This window comes from Maniola jurtina, chromosome 15 (assembly GCF_905333055.1).
Source record: "Maniola jurtina chromosome 15, ilManJurt1.1, whole genome shotgun sequence".
Lineage (NCBI taxonomy): Eukaryota > Metazoa > Arthropoda > Insecta > Lepidoptera > Nymphalidae > Maniola > Maniola jurtina.
Genome location: NC_060043.1, coordinates 11,795,572 through 11,816,509, shown reverse-complemented (window position 1 = coordinate 11,816,509; position 20,938 = coordinate 11,795,572). Strand labels below are relative to the sequence as shown.

General features: G+C 37.9%; 3 protein-coding genes across 4 annotated transcripts in view; 1 reads left to right on the top strand and 2 right to left on the bottom strand.

Annotated features, from left to right (window-relative positions):
- Positions 1-3,429: 3,429 nt before the first annotated feature.
- LOC123872806 (SUZ domain-containing protein 1) lies at positions 3,430-4,797 on the bottom strand. Its single transcript, XM_045917345.1, has 3 exons — positions 4,734-4,797; positions 4,350-4,642; positions 3,430-3,841 (listed from the first exon to the last, which is right to left on the bottom strand). The coding sequence occupies exons 1-3, from the start codon at positions 4,791-4,793 to the stop codon at positions 3,607-3,609; spliced, it is 588 nt and encodes a 195-aa protein (XP_045773301.1). The 5' UTR covers positions 4,794-4,797; the 3' UTR covers positions 3,430-3,606.
- Positions 4,798-5,184: 387 nt separating this feature from the next.
- On the top strand, positions 5,185-11,218 carry LOC123872786 (DNA-directed RNA polymerase I subunit RPA1). Its single transcript, XM_045917311.1, has 3 exons — positions 5,185-5,347; positions 5,453-9,617; positions 10,328-11,218. The coding sequence occupies exons 2-3, from the start codon at positions 5,463-5,465 to the stop codon at positions 11,147-11,149; spliced, it is 4,977 nt and encodes a 1,658-aa protein (XP_045773267.1). The 5' UTR covers positions 5,185-5,347; positions 5,453-5,462; the 3' UTR covers positions 11,150-11,218.
- A 634-nt stretch (positions 11,219-11,852) lies between these two features.
- The window catches only part of LOC123872796 (putative inorganic phosphate cotransporter), a 76,728-nt gene continuing 67,642 nt past the window's right edge, over positions 11,853-20,938 (bottom strand). For both annotated transcript variants that reach the window (XM_045917330.1, XM_045917329.1), the window contains exons 4-11: positions 19,711-19,840; positions 19,075-19,162; positions 18,511-18,737; positions 17,999-18,148; positions 16,492-16,624; positions 15,554-15,675; positions 15,143-15,262; positions 11,853-14,771 (exon numbers count right to left, since the gene is read on the bottom strand). In XM_045917330.1, coding sequence (XP_045773286.1) covers positions 14,559-14,771; positions 15,143-15,262; positions 15,554-15,675; positions 16,492-16,624; positions 17,999-18,148; positions 18,511-18,737; positions 19,075-19,162; positions 19,711-19,840 — 1,183 coding nt within the window. In that variant the 3' untranslated portion in view covers positions 11,853-14,558. The remainder of the gene's footprint in view (positions 14,772-15,142; positions 15,263-15,553; positions 15,676-16,491; positions 16,625-17,998; positions 18,149-18,510; positions 18,738-19,074; positions 19,163-19,710; positions 19,841-20,938) is intronic.

Sequence of the window (20,938 nt, the reverse complement as noted above, 5' to 3'; positions counted from 1 at the left end):
ATACTTGTGCTATAAGACCTACCTACCCGCCAAATTATGATTCTAGATCAACCTTAAGTACCCTATAGGTTTTCTTGACAGACACGACGGACGGACGGACAGACAACAAAGTGATCCTATAAGGGTTCCGTTTTTCCTTTTGAGGTACGGAACCCTAAAAAAAATGCCTCTTACATAAGTGTTTACGGTCAAGGTCATTTGAAGGTATGTAATTTATGTATGTATAATACTTTCTATTTGAATTATGCCACGGTCAACTTAAGCAGTTAACACAAAATAATAATTATATGAGAAAGGGAAATCTAGGGCGAGATTCAGGCCGTCAATAAATATTGCAATACAATATCATAAATGGTCAATGCTGCTAATTCAGCTACTTATATAAAATCAGGCTTAAAAGGGCAAAAACCAAGAGCCGTAAAGCCAGTTGAAAAAAAAAACCATTAAAAACTAAATTGACAGATCTAAAAATGATATCATTTTTTGCTGGGAACATAGTGATAGCTTTTAGACCTGTAAAGTTATAAAGTAAATATTTATTTAAAAGTAGATTAAAAACACGCATGTTTTATTGTTACAGACCTGTATATATTTAGCTATTAAATATCTGTGGATGGGAAATGTGCGTGTATATTATGTAGAAGTATCTGGGAGCCCGCTGCATTACTATCCGATAATGACCCCTACCATTATGTGATTAGATGGTGAGGGCTCCTCGGCAATGAGAAAGGACGAAGGAGAAAAATCCGTTTTTAACCGAATTAGCACCATTATACTCATATTATGTTGCTTAGGTTGTTGATTTTCCACATCAATACAATTATTGACAGAATAACTTATATCGCGATATTTGTTGCACGTCTGAATATTGCCTATAACGAAATAATTATAAAACTAACAATGTACAATTAATATTAATCTTAGCCTACAAAGTGTCTATACAAATAGAAAAACTAGGTATAAAAAGTTATGTTATAATGACACAAAATAATGTCATTTAGCACGTTTCTGATTCAGGGCAAGAGGCAAAATGAGATGAATTTTCAAACAAAATATAATGCTGGAAACACACTATCAGATTTTAAAGGCTCGGATTAAAGTGCAACAGCACAGTTTATAGACCCGCTTCACAATGCCTTCAGTTTCATGTATTAAAACTTGTAAGAACATGTTGGACACTATACCATAGTGTGTATGTAAGCCTTTAAAGGTTATAAATATTTGTGTAAGTATAATAATAATCACGGCGTAAATACATACAGTGAGAAGACGCCCTTGATACTCACGGACGAGCAGGCTTGTATTGTAGCATCTATGTCCTACATAACCGAACAACTGATTCAATATTAAGAAAAATAATAAGTTTGCCCTGCAGACTTTGCTGGATGGTATAATCTATCCTTGTCTCGTCCTTGTGACCGAAGGATTGCTGTCTAGACTCTAGACTCTAGAGTCTAGACATCTCCATCGACTGACTGTATGAAGCATCTCTTTACGCTGTGATAATATGTAATGATAATACTTATCAGTTCTTACCTTAAGCCCTTGTAATCAATTTTTGGGAGTGATCAATTCAATCTCATAATTTGTTAATGCTATCTAAATTGTATGTAATAAATTACTTTTAGACATAATAAAATTATTTGTTCCCATGAAGTGAGCACTCGATTGACTATATTTATTTCACAATTTCTTTCTTAAATGGTAACATTCAGACAGTCAATAAATATTGCATATGTACGCATCAATAATTATTGACGGGTTATAATTCGAGCAATATTTATTGAACATCTGAGCAATTATTGTTGTGCTTAGCTTTTATAGTACTCTTGATGCAATAGTGCATTTTAGCCAAGTAAGTGTCAGTTAATTAGGGGTAATTGCAATTATTGTCACTGAAACATAGGCCACCTGATATCAACAAAGCACTTGAAAAATCAGATATGCCTGCTGGGATTCAAACCTTTGATAAGGATTCATGCTTAACAGGGCTCTCTCCGTCACTTGTTTCATACCATTTCATACAATCGTAGTTCCAATTTCATTTAAATATTAAGCAACCAAAGTCCATGAAATTTTGCAGACATATTCTAAAAACTAATATCTGTGTCTGTGGTGTTTTAGATTTTTCTAAAAATGTGTAGTTTTAAAATTACAGGGGCTCAAAGATTTGTATGAAAATTTTAAGACCGCATAACTTTGAAACCGAATATTTTAACAGAAATCTGGAAAACCACAGACATAGATATTAGTTTCTAGAATATGTCTGCAAAATTTCATGGACTTTGGTTGCTTAATATTCAAATGAAATTGGAACTACGATTGTATGAAATGGTATAAAACGAGTGACGGAGAGAGCCCTCTTAACCACAGCCATATCAGTTTCACAGGTGTCATTAAAGTTACATAATTTTGGAGTATAGTTTGATTTTCCTGAACTATTTTATTTTTCCTTTTATGTTACCTATGTTGTTTGAATATTATGACAAATCATTCATTTTGTACCTATAAGGGCATGCATTCTTTTCACACTGACGTCACAAGTGCTCAGATAACTCCATCAGGGTACAATTTTGCATTTTAGCATTTTAACTACCGTGAATGATATTCATTATAAATATAAATGTATGAATTGTCACGTCATGTTGTCTGAGTATGCCTGACTAGTCTCAAGCCTGTCTTTTGAGAGACTCTGGTTAAGGTCTATAGAGCATACTTTGACTTTGCTTAGACTTAACTTTCGGTTAAAGCAAGACAGATTTATACAAGGAATCAAAAGCTTCATTTGCTATAATCCACTGCTATAATATAAAAATTCAAATCTGAATGGTACAACATGCAGCATGTGACCTGCACCGCCCGCCTTCCCACTGCTAAGCATGCAGGAAAAGCAAGCCCCAAGTACCACCATGCAGTACTACACAAATCCACCAAAACACACTTGACGCATGTTTTGCTCCGAAACCGGAGCATCCTCAGATGTAGATCTTACAATGCACAATTGCAAAATAACAATCGTGTCAAATGTACCATCCTTAATACCCTTATCTCCACCCCTTCACCACATCACCCTTCATGCTTTGGATTATAGCAAATTGAGCTTCTGATTCCTTGTATATTATCAACTTCCACAAAGTAACACCTGCTTTACAATATACAGATAGGTTGATGCCAGTGATATAATGCTGTCTTCTTTCGACAGTATCTTAAGTCAAAGCACCCTCAATAGATCTGCCTCAAAGACTAAGGTGAACTTTCTAGGTGCAGAGTTGCAAACAGGGGCCCATTGAAAAAGCATTCAGACATGTTTGAAACTAGTTAGGTACTCTGACAAACGTGTGAGCATTTCTTATAAATCAGAAGAGTTTAGTACAAATCTGTTACAATACAATGATATATTGGACTATTCAAAAGTGCTTTTGAATAATCAAATGTATCTACCATTACGCTCAAAACATTTATATTTTATTGTATTCTAAAATGTAACATAGAAATTGTGAAATAAAATTCATTCCTCATACCTCCCCAGAAGAATGTCCTTCATTATAAACATAATGAAAACATTGGATGGACTATAATAACGAATACAAACACATTCACGTAATGCTACCTCCGCACAAAGCCTTTGGTGCCATCTGGTCCTCTTGGTGTACGTATCACGAGGACTCCAGGAGGTGGAGGTGAGGGGAAGACACCAGCAGGCGTAGCCCCGGGTGGTAGCCTGGATAGAACCTTTCTTTCTTTGCCTTTGGTATTGTTTTCATTACAAGTTTTCGTTTTAGCCGTACTCTGGTTTTCGTTGAGGTTGTTTGCTTGGAGTTTGTCTTGTAACCTACTGAGGCTGTAAAGAAGAATTGTTGAAAGTTAAATACGCAAACACAACATTCTACTAACCAGGTACTTGCCCATCAAGTCTCCCCTCCCCTACAACTGATCTATTCTTGCATAATTAATCTCGATGAAAAATAGACATAAGTAGTGCAATTGAATCTTCAAAGACCACCTAGGAACAGGTACAGTAGTTATTAATTATAAGATTAAACTTTAAATTGAAGACAACCCATCGTAGCTTATTAGTAATATTAACTGATTTTTACATGAACATGCCTAGATCTTAATTTGATTATTTAATGAACATCATCAGAATTTTTCTTTCCCTATTAAGTTTACCATTTTAAGTACCTACGCCACTGAGGATTAATAGGGATAATATTTAGGCACCTCTTTTATCTTAAGTTCATTGAACTGAGTACAAAAAAATGAAAAACCCCTAACATTACTAGTTTTACTTAGGAGGGATTGTCTATAGAAATAAAAAGCGGTAGGAACTTGTAAATATATCCACTTACTTGTCATCAATAACGTCTTCTGGGCTCCTGGCTTCGCCAAGTATTCGTAATCTCGCTTCTTCGTATTCCTTCTGTCTTTGTTCCAGGGTTTTGACCGGCCGCGCTCGGCTTTCCCCGTTTAGCTGCCCACTAGCCAAAGAGCTAGGACGCTTCAGTATACGAATAGCTGGCTCAGGCATCACGCACTGGGACCCAATACACGCGCTCTCTTCTACAATTACGTTCGTAACCTTGCAACCTTTTAGAGCCGACACTGGCGGCACACTGGACATCAGCTTGATCTTTTGGTCCAACTGAAACAATGACTCATTATTTAATACACTACACCGTGTAAGGAATTAAATAAACCTTGTACTCCGAGTCGGTTTTCACTGATAAACTTACGCCAATTTCGTCCATATCCTCCCAGCTTTCACATACGTCAACTTCATCTTGTGCCGCCATCTTGCCGTTTGTTAAAAATATTATGTTGCCCTAAATAAACCTTGCATTTCTACCTTGTATATTTTACATTTTTATTCATAATTATTATTATTAAAAAATTAACTAAATAATATTTTAGATTTTATACACAAGTGTAAGCTATTATTTATGAGATTTTATATTATACAAACCAAGAAAAGCGCAAAATACAATAAAAATTATTATGGATTTATACCTGCAATAATGTAGGTACAAATAAGTGTGTATCATCCCACCCACCACAGATTAATTACCTATTTACCCATGCTATTATTATTCACCATTGTTTCTGCACTGCAGAATTCACTTGAATCCTCCCTGCAGCTAGTTCACGGCACATCACTAAAAGTTAGTTTGTGGTTTTGACTTTTGTCTCTAGTTTAACTATGGTTTAACCTAAAATGTGAAAAAACAGAATATAACATCAAAATAATTGCTTTTGTAATTTTTTTAAAGTACTAAATCATCAATAAGTGTATAAAATATGTTTTAAATTATGTTATATATTTAAGGAAATCAGTTCCTGCATCTTACCTGTAAGTTTTCTCACTAATAATTAGCATTATTGCGGTATTTCATACTTTAGAGGTTATGTCTTTAGAAACTATTATAATACGTCCATGCTATTTGCTTATCCATAGGTGATCCAGGATGGACGTAAGCTCAAGATTCTCGTCGGCCCTGACCGGGCTGACGTCTGTGGACCCCGACTCTGTGCAGTTTCTCATGTTTAGCGAGCAAGACATGCGAAAACTTAGCGTAACGAAAATCACCAACACTATTTCCTTCGATTCGATGGGCAACCCTACAAAGGGAGGCCTGTATGATCCTTTGTTGGGACCTTTAAGAGATCGTAATGATTTTTGTGCAACCTGCTCTAATGCCCTTTTACACTGCCCTGGACATTTCGGACACATAGAATTGCCGCTTATGTGTGTAAATCCATTATTTATCAAGAATATTTACAGTTTATTCAGAATATCATGCTTGAAATGCTTCAAAGTGCAAATGGATGATAGAATGAAGACTATATTAAAATTGCAACTTGAACTACTTGATGCAGGCCATGTGACTGCAGCGCTAGACTTGGAAATGTTTGTAGGTGACGTCAAAGGCGACCACAAAAGTGAAACCTCACCAGAAAAGCCAAATAAGTTTATCAGGAAATGTCAAAAACTCTTTAAAAAAAGAGATTGTCTCAATGATAGGTTCCAAAATAAAAATACAGATAGGCTACGGACCAAAATCATAAGTCAGTATTTTAAGACAATCAATACATCAAAGAATTGTTTGTATTGTAGAAGTAAGCTTATCAAAGTAACAATATCTGATAACAAGATCATGTACAACATGGCTGCGGAAACTGGAGTGCCAGGAAAGGGTATTAAAATCTTAATGCCTGATGATATTAAACATTATTGTGAAAAAATTGAGCAAAACGATGAAGATATTCTCACTCATTGCATCCCTGTGCTGAGGTTTGCAAATTGCAAGCCAGTTACAGGTATATTCTTCATGCATATGATTCCAGTACTACCCTCTAATGTGAGACCCTGTAATGTTTTACAAGGAGAACTAGTTGAACATACACAAACAAAAGTGTATAAATTTATACTGGCCGCTACATATAGTGCCCGAGCCGTATTGCAAGTTCTAAGTGCACCTGACCAACAAAAAGCTATCGATGGTCTGGACCAACGCCCGAGGCAAGCTTATGAGGGTGTTATGGGAAAATCTCCATCAGAAAAGTTGCATACAATATGGCAAGATCTACAGAAACAAATAAATCAAGTACTCAGCTGTGAAGGACAAGGAATTGACAGTCAAGGATTGAAACAAATCCTGGAAAAGAAAACTGGAGTGATAAGGATGTATATGATGGGCAAAAGAGTGAACTTTGCAGCTCGATCAGTTATCACACCCGATCCCAATGTTGACATTGATGAGATAGGTATACCTGATGTGTTTGCTACAAAACTAACTTACCCCACACCTGTGACAGAGTGGAATGTAGATGAATTAAGGAAAATGGTGATAAATGGACCCAACAAGCATCCCGGAGCTGAGAGATTGGAAGTCAATAACGGAAGAATAATCAGAATTCCCCCTGATTCCTTACAAAAAAGAAAATCATTGGCCAAAAAACTCCTTACACCTGATGAGTTTAAAAATTCGGGCTTGAAGATTGTTCATCGCCACTTGGTCAACGGTGATGTACTGATACTAAACAGACAGCCTTCCCTCCATAAACCTAGTATGATGGCTCATAGAGCAAGAATACTTAAAGGAGAAAAAACTATTAGATTGCATTATGCCAATTGTAAATCTTATAACGCTGATTTTGATGGTGATGAAATGAATGCTCATTTCCCCCAAAATGAAATTGCTAGAAGTGAAGCCTATAACATCATGTCAGTAACCAAGCAATATCTTGTGCCTAAAGATGGTACACCACTTAGTGGATTGATTCAAGATCATGTAATTTCTGGTGTCAGAATGTCGTTAAGGGGTACCTTCTTTTCAAAAGCTGATTACCATCAGTTAGTTTTTCAAGCATTATCAAAACACAAGGGTGAAATCAAATTGCTTCCTCCTACCATTTTAAAACCAATCACACTTTGGTCTGGGAAGCAAGTTTTGTCTACTATAATAATGAACACCACACCCAAAGGAAAGCCATACCTTTCCTTAGATGGCAAGGCGAAAATTAATGCAAAAGCGTGGCAGAAAGAACCGCCAAGAGCATGGGAAGGCGGAGGTGAAGTATTTTCGAATCCTGACACTATGACTGAAGCAGAAGTCATTATAAGAAAGGGTGAACTTTTATGTGGAGTGCTGGATAAAACTCACTATGGGGCAACACCATATGGTTTGGTTCACTGTATGTATGAGTTATATGGTGGAGACAGTTCTTCTGCTCTTTTGAGCTCATTTTCGAAAGTTTTCACTTTCTATTTACAATGGCTCGGATTCACTCTCGGCGTCAAGGATATTTTGGTTGTCGAAGAAGCTAATAAAAAACGTGAAGAAATTATTTCCTTAGTTCGCCAAGCTGGCCGAGTAGCTGCAATCAAAGCTACCGAAGTACCCGTGGACATCGACGACAATAAGCTGAAAGACACTATAGGAGAAATGTTGATCAAAGATCAGAAATTCCGTGCAAACTTAGACAGACAGTACAAAAATATGCTTGATTCTTACACTAATGATATCAACACCACTTGTCTTTCCAAAGGTCTATTGGAAAAGTTTCCATCAAACAATTTACAACTCATGGTGCAATCGGGAGCCAAAGGTTCAACAGTCAACACCATGCAAATCTCGTGTTTGTTAGGCCAGATTGAATTGGAAGGCAAAAGACCACCTATAATGATATCAGGACGGTCTCTGCCTAGTTTTCCCCCTTACGATGTCTCTCCGAGAGCGGGTGGTTTTATTGACGGTCGCTTTATGACGGGAATTCAACCTCAAGAATTTTTCTTCCACTGCATGGCTGGTAGAGAAGGTCTTATCGATACTGCTGTCAAAACAAGTCGTTCAGGTTATCTACAAAGATGTTTGATCAAACACTTGGAAGGTTTAAGTGTAGGTTATGATCACACAGTTAGAGACGCTGACAGCAGTGTTATTCAATTTGCATATGGGGAAGATGGCTTAGATGTACTGAAGTGTCAATTTCTTAAGCAAAAACAGTTCCGTTTTCTGGACGTTAATTCGAATGCCCTTATAGCAAAATCTGTTCTAAAGAAACTCAAAGAGGATGTAGACCCAAAAGAAATAACAAAAGCACAAAAATCGTTAAAGAAATGGAAAAAGAAGAATGGAAGCCCATTCGCAAAAGTACGAACTAGTGGTTTCTCTCAATTTTCTACTTTAGCTAAAAAAGATATTGTTTTGGACGATATGCCGACAGATCAAACTCGAGATCCAATGTATTGGGAGTTAGAAAAATTGTGGCGCTCGTTAGATGAAGAAGAAAGGCAGCAATACGTTAAGAAGCGGTGTCCTGATCCAATCCCGTGCAAAAACTCGCCTGAGTTTAAGTTTGGGACTATCAACGAGCAATTGGATGGCTTCGTACAGGATTACTTGAAAAATCGCCAAGAAAGCACTTACAGCGAATTTACGGAGAAGGAGAAGTTTGTCGAAGTAATGAACGCGAAGTATTTAGCTTCCTTAGCGGAACCGGGTGAGCCAGTCGGGTTGTTAGCCGCTCAGTCGATAGGCGAGCCGTCCACTCAGATGACACTGAACACTTTCCATTTTGCTGGAAGAGGTGACATGAACGTCACTTTAGGTATACCTCGTTTACGAGAAATTTTAATGACGGCATCAGCAAAGTTAAAGACGCCAAATATGGATATACCTTTCCACCCAAACATCCCAGATTTGACCAGAAAAGCGGAAAAGTTGAGGCAGAAAATGAATAGAGTGACTGTGGCCGATGTTTTGGAAAAAATCGATGTTCAATGCCAAATTGTGACAGAGCCGAACAGGCAGTTGAAGACGACCATGCGTTTCGCATTTCTACCGCACTCCCAATACAAAACTCAGTACGCAGTGAAGCCCCCTCAAGTTATAAAGCACATGCAGAATAAATTCTTCAGCGAAATGTTTGCAGTTATTCGTAAGCAGGCTAAAGCTACTTCCGGTATTCTGTGGGCGTCGGAAAAAGATAATAAGAAGCGTCGTGCGATGTCTGATGATGAAGAGGATGAGGAAGTAACTCCCGAAGCGCGGGAGCCGGCCGCTGATGCTGACAGTTCTGATGAGGAAGCCCCTAATGATGACGATGATAATACTGATGTATGTATTACTTTTATTTTGGTAACTGATTTATGATTGCATTTTTTAAAGTTATGTACCCAAAGAATGCCAACGGGACTATTAAGCCTCCGTTGTCCGTCCGTCTGTCAGCTTGCTGTATCTCGTGAACCATAACAGGTAGATAGATGAAATTTTCACAGAATATGTATTTTTATTGCTGCTATAAAATTTCAAAATGGCCGCCATAAAATTAAAACAAATTAAAAGTTTTATTAAAAATTATAAATTTCTTGTGCGATGGTACGGAACTCTTCGTGTGGCAGTACAACTCGCACTTGACCGATTTTTCCTTGAATGATAAGTTAGTTAGTTAACATGCCAAGAATGTAGCTTAAGTTAATAAACCGTGAGATATCGTGGAACAGCCAGCAGAAGCGAAGCTTCTTATGTATTATATGTAAAATCTTGTAGTCCATATTGGCAGCAATATGCGCCATATTGCTGCCAATATGGACTACAAGATTTTTTACAAGACTAATCAGTCCCATTGTGTAAGAAAAACGTATTCATCGTAATCGGTAGCAAATTCTGCCTCTTGATTGGCTGTGAACAGGGAATTAACTTTTTCAAAAGAAAAAATTCTACTTTTTCTTACACAATCGGGGGTCAAGTCTAGATGGAATCTAGGTCACGTCTGTTAAGCAACTTCGCTTCAATAAAATAAACGAAAAATAACTTTGACATTGCAGGTGAAAATACGTAAAAAACATTCTGAGGAACAAGAGTACGAGGACCCTGAGTCTGGGGAAGAGGAAAAGTCGGACGACGAAGCAGAACAAGAGGAACAGGCTGAGAAAGAAAACGATGACGTCGTCGAAGTCACCGAAAATGAAGTCAGCGAAAAAGCCAACAAGACAATGAACGAAGTCGTCGAAAACTTAAACAATGCCACAAACTATACATTCGACACTAAAAACAGCAGATGGTGTGAACTAACCGTGCTTTTCCCCGTCTCATTTCTGAGGGTAGACCTCACACAAGCCCTACGCGATGCAGCTGCTAGATCAGTCATTTATGAGATCAAGAATATCAGACGAGCAATCACGAATAAGGAAAAAAACCAGCTGTATTTGAAGACGGAAGGAATCAATATTGTACAGATGTCCAAGTACAATCATTTGCTGGATTTGAATAGGCTGTACAGTAACGACGTTCATGCGATCGCTAACACGTATGGCATAGAAGCAGCCAATAAAATTATTACAAAGGAAATACAGAATGTGTTTAACGTCTACGGGATTGTAGTGGATCCCAGACATTTGTCGTTGATCGCAGATTATATGACTTATAACGGAGTGTTTGAACCGATGAGTCGGAAAGGTATGGAAGCGTCCACATCTCCGTTGCAACAAATGTCCTTTGAATCTTCACTAATATTCTTGAAGGAAGCCGTACTTAATGCTAAGAAGGATTTTATAAGATCGGCGTCCAGTTGTCTGATGTTGGGCCAGCCTTGCAGAAGTGGAACGGGTGCATTCAGTTTACAACATTATAGCAAAGCAATCAATTAAGGTAAGGTGTTATTGTTTATCATGTTAAAGTATGACGATGTAAGTAAATCATTTTGAATAAACTTTTTTTTATTATTAATAAATAATTTCATTTCAAGATGACTTTAGTTAAAAATACCTATACTAATATTACAGAGAGAAAAGAGTATATTTGATTGTTTTTAATCGATAAACTGGAAGTACTGAATCGATTTTAATAATTCTTTCACCATTCAAAAGCTATTCTATCCAGAAGTAGCATCACTACCCATATTATAAATGTGAAAGTGTGTTTATTTGTTGGTTCCTTCAATAACGTCTCAACTGAGCATTCTGATCCACGTGATTTTTGGCATGGGTACAGTTAAAGACCTGGAGAGTGACGTAGGCTACTTTTTGTGCTGGAAAATCAAAGATTTCCCACGGCATTTTTAGAAACCTAAATTCACACGATCGAAGTCGCGGACGTCAACCAAATATGTAGTAGTAAGTACATCCAAGTGAAGACGGATGGATCAGCTAGTTCATTAAAATAAAAGTTTACAGATGACTCTTGAGGGTCACTCATGCTATCTCGCTCATAATTCGCGTGTGCGAACGGACGCGCGCTATATTTTCGCGCCTTACAAAAATAATATTTCTGTGCAGGTCCATTGGCGTACCTAACTAAAAAAATAGCAGTAGACTGTAAACTAGCCTTAGGGTTAAAAATAAAACAGAAAAGTAAATTAAAAACTTCACTGTATTTCTCTAAAACTTTATAAGTAGAGTATACAAATGCATTTAATATTTATGGGCATATATTTTATACCTCATCAATGTATGGTGGTAGCTGTCGTTTTAGGAGATTGCCACATGCAATAATTCGTTTAATAATAAAATATCAATACTTCTTTATTTTGTAGCTTCTATTTATTTAATAAAATAACATTACATACAAATTAAGTATTATATCAAATAATACTACAAGATTTACGGAATTTATTTATTATATTAATCAAGTGTTTCAGTAATGTTTTAAAGTACCTACTGCTGAAATAAGAATCCCTTTACCAGTGAAGTATTCATAGCGTGGCAAGACGGGCAAAATATCAATTATCAAGGCCTCCCTTCACTAGGGGCCTCGTTCTGAAGCAGGTTATTCTAATTATTTTATTCAATTAAATGCTAGTCAACTCTAAATGAGACAGGTTTAAATAAAATTATTTAAGTAATAATTTACTTTCTTTCTTATTTTTTATTAATTTACTACTACTCAAAAGAAGCAAAAGTTGAAGTTGATGTTTAAAAGTTGTTATATCATACAAGCTGGAATATCGGTTCTTAATAATTATAATTTTATAGGACAGACATTTTTTTTTTTGCTAGAAAATGTGTTTGCTATTTAAAATTTCAGAACTTTCTCAAGTTTTTTTAGTTTTCATAATTACTGTGTTATTTTATTATTTATAACTTTAATTTGTATGTAATGTTTGTATAAAACGGCTTAAGATTACTTACAATTAATAACAGAATGATCACATTAGCTCTGGGCGCACACCGTCGTTTGACGTCACGTGTACAAATTAAAAACTTAATGCATAAAATATAAATTATATCATATTTTTACTGCCTACTAAAGTTGGGTCCATTTGTATCATTTTAGCGTATCGTATTGACTTGTATCATAGTCGTTAGTTTGGAGTTAGGACGCAAAAATACACCAAATGCATCCAAACTAGTGATCATGATACTCGGTATGTACCATGATAAACCATAATGATACAAACATGGACCCAGCCTAACGCAGCAACTTTCGCTTATAGCGATACGGGAGGGACTAATAATAAATTCACTCATAGGTACCATTTGGCAATTATTGACAAACAAATGGAATTATTCAAATCTAAAAAGTCGATTAAATAGTAAAAAATTACACCAATTATTTTGTAAAATGATTTTAGTCTAATCTACAATTTTTTTATACGGTCATTTATTCGATTTGCTACATTTTTTATTCGAGTACTGCAAATTTGAAATTGGATTAACAAGTCAAAAGTAATGTTTATTTTAATCAAAATTTACTATCTATGTTCGAATGCGAGGTTTTGTGAAGTCACTGGCTAGGACGGTAACGTTTTTTTAGATAATAAAAAATCTTGGACCCATCGTCATTTAACACCTTTCACGCGTCTCTATTATTCTCTTCTCAAACTATAAAATTATGAACAATACTTGTATGGTACTTAATATAATTATAATATATTTAATAAATAAATAGCATGTTTAAAATATAATGACACGATAATGAATTCCAAGTTGCATTAAGCCTCATTTACATGGGTAGGGGTTAATTTTTATTTTTAATCTATTAAGAAGTTCGTTCTCTTTATTCTAGGCGAAAACCAAATTGAATATTAAATTATTTCTATGTTCAAATAATTTATATTGAAGCAAACAATGCCATTGATCTACGACTTTCGTCTCTATTCAATGTAGATATGTAGCTAATTTAACTTTTTTAGTTATTTTTCTTTTTATTTTGATCGTACGATTTTTTTTCGGGAAACTCTCATGTAAATGAGGCTTAACACAAGATTCTATCACAGCCTTATTGATGTGCGTCTTTTATGTTTTGAAATTAAAAATACTGATAGATAAAAATAAAATTCTTAACCGAAGAGTTTGGTTTAAGGTCCTTGCAAATTTAATTTGCACGCTTATTTGCGCTCCTTGCACCACCATTTTACAATTTATTATCAATGCAACAATCTGAATCAAAAACAACAGTTGCAAAGATCTCAATACAATCAATGTTACAGGGGGCCGGTCTTCGACCATAATCATATCATTTTTATTTTACTTTGTTACACAAAAAATAGGAACAACCAGCATCTTCAAAAGAATATCTACAACAAGTGCACACTAAAGTTTCACATACAATGTTCAAAACTTGGAATTCATTATCGTAATCTTTCGCTCAAAGCAGACACAACCTTAATCATACAAAAAATGGTTAACATAAATAACAAAAGTATTTTTTACTAATGCGTTCAATAAATTTGTACTAACTAGAAAACTCATATTGAAGGTAGGTGCTTTCTTAGGAGCGAATTTTGTTTTTTTTTTAATTTTGGGTGGTTTGCCATTTACTATTGAGGTCACTTCGGCTTGGGGGCCTCATTACAGTTGCTAATGCTATAAATAGTTTCCTCTCTTTTTTTCAATCTTTCCCCCTTAGGTAATAAAAGATTTGAATTCTTTAAGACAATAACCACATGTTATCCGGGGATTTTTCATAATTTTTAACAACTTAGTTTGCCTGTTACAATTTCATGTTGCTAGTTGCAATTAAGGGTTAAAAGTTGCAACAAAATCTCGCTGCAAATAAGGATTGCCACTCTCGATCAAAGTGTTGCCAGTTGTGTGTGCCGAGCGTATTTTAAACGTGCTATTGTGCGGTTTCCGCTGTGTTCGGGTTGCCAGCTTTCTTCTCCGACTTGGTCGCTTTCTTGGCCGCCGCCTTTTTCGCCAGCGCCTCGTCTTCGGCAGGGTTGTCCCACTCCTGCCTCCGACCCGAGCCGAAGATGTTGTAGAATGTAGCGCAGAAAATGTATATGCACGCTGCGATGTAGAACACTATCCTCCATTGGGCTTGTGTGGGCTGTGGATATAGGAAAAACTTTATCAGGAATTAAAAAAATATATTATTGAAAAATATATTTATTATATATACCTATATTTTGAGAAAACAATGCTCTGGGCTATGGGAAAACAATGAAGCTGGGCTAGCTTGTGTTTGATTGCCCCTGCCAAGAATTGAACCCGGGACTTTCCGCTTATAAAATCAAAGGGAACCAGGGTGGCCGTCAAATCATGTGCAGGTGTAATTCGTGTTAATCATTCCCTCTCACTTGCACACTATAATTTACCTGTGTATATCGTGTGAGTGAGACGGAGTGATTAGCGCCACTTCGTTTTGATTCGTTTCGTTATTCGCACGAGCTACAAAGTATTGTATAATGCGGCACATACCCTGCCCTCGATGATGTAGCCGGCAACAATGGGCGCCAGAAGACCGGTAAGGTTGGCGAGGCAGTTGGTGAATGCCATCAGGATGCCGGCGAACCGTGGTGAGATGTCCAAGTGATTCACCTGAAAAAATAAGAATTACACAACTATATTATTATTGTTCAATGCTATTAGAATAACCTAGACAATCTATTATTATTATAAGCTAAATGTGTAATGATACAAATTAAAATTTATCTATTTCATGTTTGGTTCAGTCGGACTTCCGCTATGCAACCATGTAATTCTAACTACATACATAGCTTACAGTAAAATTAGTCGCTTGCCATGTCTGCGACAGTCGCGGCGGGGTTGCAACTGGTGTACGCCGCGACGTACAATCCTATCACTGGCCAGTTTTCTAACAGAACTCACCTTGAACCCGGAGTATATGCCGCCGTTGAAGCCGACGCCGATGGCGAGCACTGCGACAGTCGCGGCGGGGTTGCAGCCCGTGTGTGCCGCGATGAACAACCCTATCGCTGGACCGTATTCACCTGAAATAAAAATAATTAAGTATTTATAACAAATCCACAAATTCGTTCAAGAACTAGCTTCTTGCCGTTTCCTGCTTCTTTATTAGTCAGAGAGAGGACGGTGCATACATCACATCATGCACGTTGTACCCATGGGCGGGTCTTTATAAGAGCTTTTGGGCTGCAGCCCAGAAACCCGTGTCTGTACATGGCCGCCAGCCCCCATTTGACAAAATGGACAATACTGTGTGTGAATTAAAAAAAATCTGTTTTGGTTGTATTTTCTCGCTATCGCGCTCTTCTCTCCTACAATACTATACTACAATATTATACTACTGTAATATACTCCTCCTATTCTGGAGTGGAGACCGCGTACCGGTAAGCGCAGTGTGGGACGACCTCCAGCCCGCTGGACCGATGACCTGAAGAAGGTGGCGGGGAGCGGGTGGATGAGGAAGGCGGAGGACCGTGTTTGGTGGCGCGCTCTTGGAAAGGCCTATGTCCAGCAGTGGACGCTTACAGGCTGATGGATGGATGGATGGATGAATATACTCCTCGCCATTTATTTTCGGTGTATTTTCTCATAGACGCAGCCATTCAAAGTTGAATAGGCTTTTGCATCTTTTCGGTGGGTTGTGTACTATCATTCAAAAGTTTTTTGGCAAACTGGCAATTAGTTGATGAATTAGGCAGGTCCCCAAGTAGTATTAGCACCGGGCCCCACAGTCACGGTCCGTCCCTGGTTGTACCTTACATTTAATAAGTATTATGGCTGTTTTGGCGGATTGTTGTTCGTGGTGACTTCCGCAAAATAACGCCTGCTCCTATCCAACGTACCAATACTGTTGATGATCTTCCGAACTTGCGTGTGGTTGAAGCGCCCGCTGGACAGCATCCAGTCCGCCACTACGGAGATAAACATTGAGAACAGCCACATGCAGAGGTACGGGAGAGCCGATACGAATCCATTCTGGAACAAATCACAATTTTTTAATCGGTTTCAAAAAAGAAGGTTTTCAATTCGGTGCGTTTTTAGGATTCCGTACTTCAAAAAGAAAATGGTACCTTCATAGGATTACTTTTAGTGTCTGTCCGTCTGCCTGTCGTGCAAGAAACAAACAGGGAATCAAAACCTATAGGGTCTTACTTCCCGTTGATCAAGATTCTAGAATCATGAGCAGGTAGTTAATTACAGACAGCGTCATCTATGATGTGATTTAGTAAACAAATTACTTGTTCCAACACATTTTTTTTTTATGTAACCACAAATTCACACTTTTAGCGCAAGTGGGTAAAGCAAAAGACCCGAAGTCTTTTGCTTTACTTGTGCTAAAGGACAGTAGGTCCTGCCTTTCATGATTCTAATAGGTCATCGGGAAGTAGGTTATAATTCCCTTGTAAAAACAGATGACAGACAAACTGACAACGAAATAATCCTATAGGTAAGGGTTCCTTTTGAGGTTAGAAACCCTAATAAACGGCAGAGGTCATAACACTCAGTAATGAGAAATATCTACCTACGCCTCAGTGAGAGATTGGCGTGAAGTACAGAGTCTAAGACTCTAAGCAGACATAAACTACTTAACTAGTTGTAAGAGTATACATGTAATAGATATGTTCCCCATTTAGTGTAATTGAATGCCGGCTCAGAAGTGGGTACGTCGTGATTCAACAGTCAATTGACTGTTCAGCCTTTGACCCTGTGACAGCTCGGATGATTAATGGGACCGAAATTGTCCGACTAACTGCTTTCGTACTATAAATAGCTAGGTTTATGTTTTACGCGTTATATTAGATTAGTTGATTGGGTGAAGCCAGATCACTGGGTTTCCATGACTTTTCGACTCACTGTTTGTCTGTCCGGTACTTTTATGCTGATTTGTCAGGGATACATGTAATAGTAAGCATTGCGGAATTCAGCTACTGTGAAAAATTATTAGGTTACTGAAAATTGAGAAATTGGGTCACCAACTGAAATTTGAGGGATACGCCATAATAGGTATTATTCGCAATTGTTTGCTAATATGATTATACTATAGTACCTAACTATATAATATTATGTAGTACCTGGCCTACGTATGTTTCGGAAAATGAACATATTACATAATAAGTATCTAATATGCTAAGACAAAACTTATATTAAAAATTCGGTAATCTGAAATTAAAACTTAAAAAGCCCACGAAGGCATAAAAGGTCTTCCAGAGACCCTTTATTTTTTAAGGGGAATTTCCAAATTGTCTGTGCCATTTGACCCGAAAATTCTCCACCACACGCCAAACACAATAAGACCACAGAGGTCGCGACTGCGCATGGGAAGATATCAAAAAAGTCAATGGAACTTACATCTTTGATGGAGAAATGCAGCACTTGTCGCATGAAGGTTGGCAACTCTGTCATGAGGGTCTCGTAGCCGTAGTTCTGGCCCATGTGCGCCAACATTATAGCCCAGAACGGCATCGACATCAGGATCTTGGTCCAAGGGATGGGCGGCGACTGTGAAAAAAAAACATTGTTAAAAAAAAAAAGATTCCGACGAACTGAGAACCTCCTCCGTTTTGAAGCCGGTTCAAAATTTATAGAAAAACTTCTGGACACGAAGTCTGGTCTGGTGTTTGGAAGGCCAAACACCAGACCTTGCCAATGAGACCAAACACGTAAAAGACAGAGTTTTGTTTCAAAAGCTTCATCACTCACGCTAGACCAACAGCGACTGAGGATATACTTTTTCTCCGCCTCTTGGATACTGGGACAGTTCTCAGGATCCAAGAAGCACAAAAAGGCTAAGCGCCAGATCTTGCCAATGAGTCCAAATACGTAGAAGACAAAGATAAGTGGCTAAAAGGGGTTTCACTCACGCTAGAACCAGCAGCGCCCCACAGCGAGCTGAGGATATACTTCTTCTCCGCCTCCTTGATGCTGGGGCAGTTCTCAGGATCCTCGGACACGAAGAACAGGAAGGCCAGGCACCACACCGTGCCGATGAGACCGAACACGTAGAAGATGGATGGCCAGCCGCCCGCGAAGCCGTACGCCGAAAGCAGACCGGAGAGGGGCATCGAGATTACTGTTCCGAACTGGGCGCCTGGAAATAACCATGGAAACTTAGTTTACCTAACTATCTATACATCATATTCATCATAAGACATTAGTGGCCAGTACTGATGTCTTAATAGAAGTGCTAGAAATATCTTTTCTGCAATTTAATGCCCATTGAGTCAAATAAGGAGAAATAAACTATGGGTTTGATTTTTTTTAAGTGGGAGCTTTTTGATTTTCTGGGATAAAGTAGCCTATGGCACTGTCCAAATCTTTAACTATATTCATGCAAAAAACCACGTCGATCCGTTGGGTTGTGATTGAAGGAGCAACCAACTAACAAACCCCTTCCCATTTATAATATTAGTAGGTGATAGACTTACCAGCATATACAGCTGCGCCCATCCGACTCCTCTCATTCGGCGGAATCCATTTAGCCAACATCGCGTGAGAGCATGGCACAATGGGACCCTGCAGAAAAACAATTCATCATAAACAATAAATAAAATTCATCATCGTCATTTTAATTGATATACGTCCATTGTTTGACACAGGTCTCTTGGTAGAGATTTCCACACGTCACGGTCTCGCGTCGCAGATAATTTTAATTAATATTGATACTTAGGTAAAATCCAACGTTATGGTTTTAACAAACAGACCTCCACTTCACATTCGTCTTGGCACTTGCTAGCAGGTCTGATTGCAGCCAAGCGCTAGTCTATATAATTAAAAAAAAAAATCAGAAGCCCCCTAGGTATATCTTGTTTGATATTATGTCTGTCCTCTTGAAGGATCTGCTAAATGCTAATACTGCGCTTTCCGGTACGAGGTCGACCTTCCAGCACCTTGGGATCCCAAGACCTATGCTATCTGTCTTTTGTGATATATGCCCTGCCCTATCCACTGCCACATCAAAAAAGGTTCAAAGTAACAGCCGGGCTTGTCGTAGTTGCTCATTCCTGATACAATCTTCACTTTAACTTAAAGGAAAAGGGGAATATAAGTCAAACAAAGCTTACCTCTCCCAAACCCTGGATGAACCGTACGACGATGAGCCAGCCGTAGCCAGCCTCGGCCGCTACTGGCACCAGCAGACCGAACACCGAGTTGATCAACATGCCCACTCCCAAGAACAGACGAGCGCCATACCTGTGAAAAAAAATAGGTGTATCCCTCAAAAATTCTGGAACTTCACATTTGGAACAATATAAAAAATCCAGGAGTTATGGGCTGACCGCTGACCACTTGCCATATGCCATTATGCATGGTTTGTATTACTATTTGCCATGCGACTGCCAACTCTACGTAAGACACTCCCAATGATGAACCAAAACTTCTTTGAAGGTTTAACCTATGAGTATGACTGAGAGCTCTCAACATTAGGTACCTACCTATGACCCATTCATATTACTGAGAATTGCTTAAGTCAAACGCGATGCAATATGTCGGTGTTTCAGTTTTGTACTACGTAGATATAATTATTAATACGGATATAATTTGTGCAACGTACGGATATGTATACGTACGTAGCTACGAGTAGGTGTATGATTCTACGCAAACTCCAAGTTTGCATTTAGATCTTGGTCGAGATGTCTGCTCTGTGTCAGATTGCATTGCCAAAGACCGTTGTCTTTGATCTTGAGATATTCTTGCGCACTATTGTTTTTCATTTAGTTAATATTGCACTTTATAACATATTACAAGCCAACTGTAGATAGACAATATCTTAGATCCTTTTCGGTTTCTACGCAGCATCATGCCTGAATGTTGAGCCGGTTCAGCCATTTGAGCCGCACGGCTTTGCCGTTAAACCAAACCACGGGTGAAGGCCCCACCAGACCAGACAAGAGAATATTTAGAAGCTACAAATTCTCAAATTGCCCTTAAATTAAATTAATTGCCATAAATCATATCTCGGACCACCACTTTATAAGACAACAGCGCTCATCTCTACCTACGCCACGGAGATCGATCAAACATGATCTAAGTACAGGGCGCAGTATGGTTCAGGTACTAAAATTACGATTAATATCTATAGCAAGATAAATAGACTATAATATACTTATAGGATCTATATAGGAATAAGCAGCACGTGTTCCGAAATGAATGGATGTCAACAATAACTCATGGTGTTTTATTACCTTTGATATATTTCTCATAGTTGACTATCACAAATGCAAATTTTATGGCCGCCCGTAAAATGCTGAATGGACGCATTAGGGCAAAGTAAATGTCATAAATGTGTTA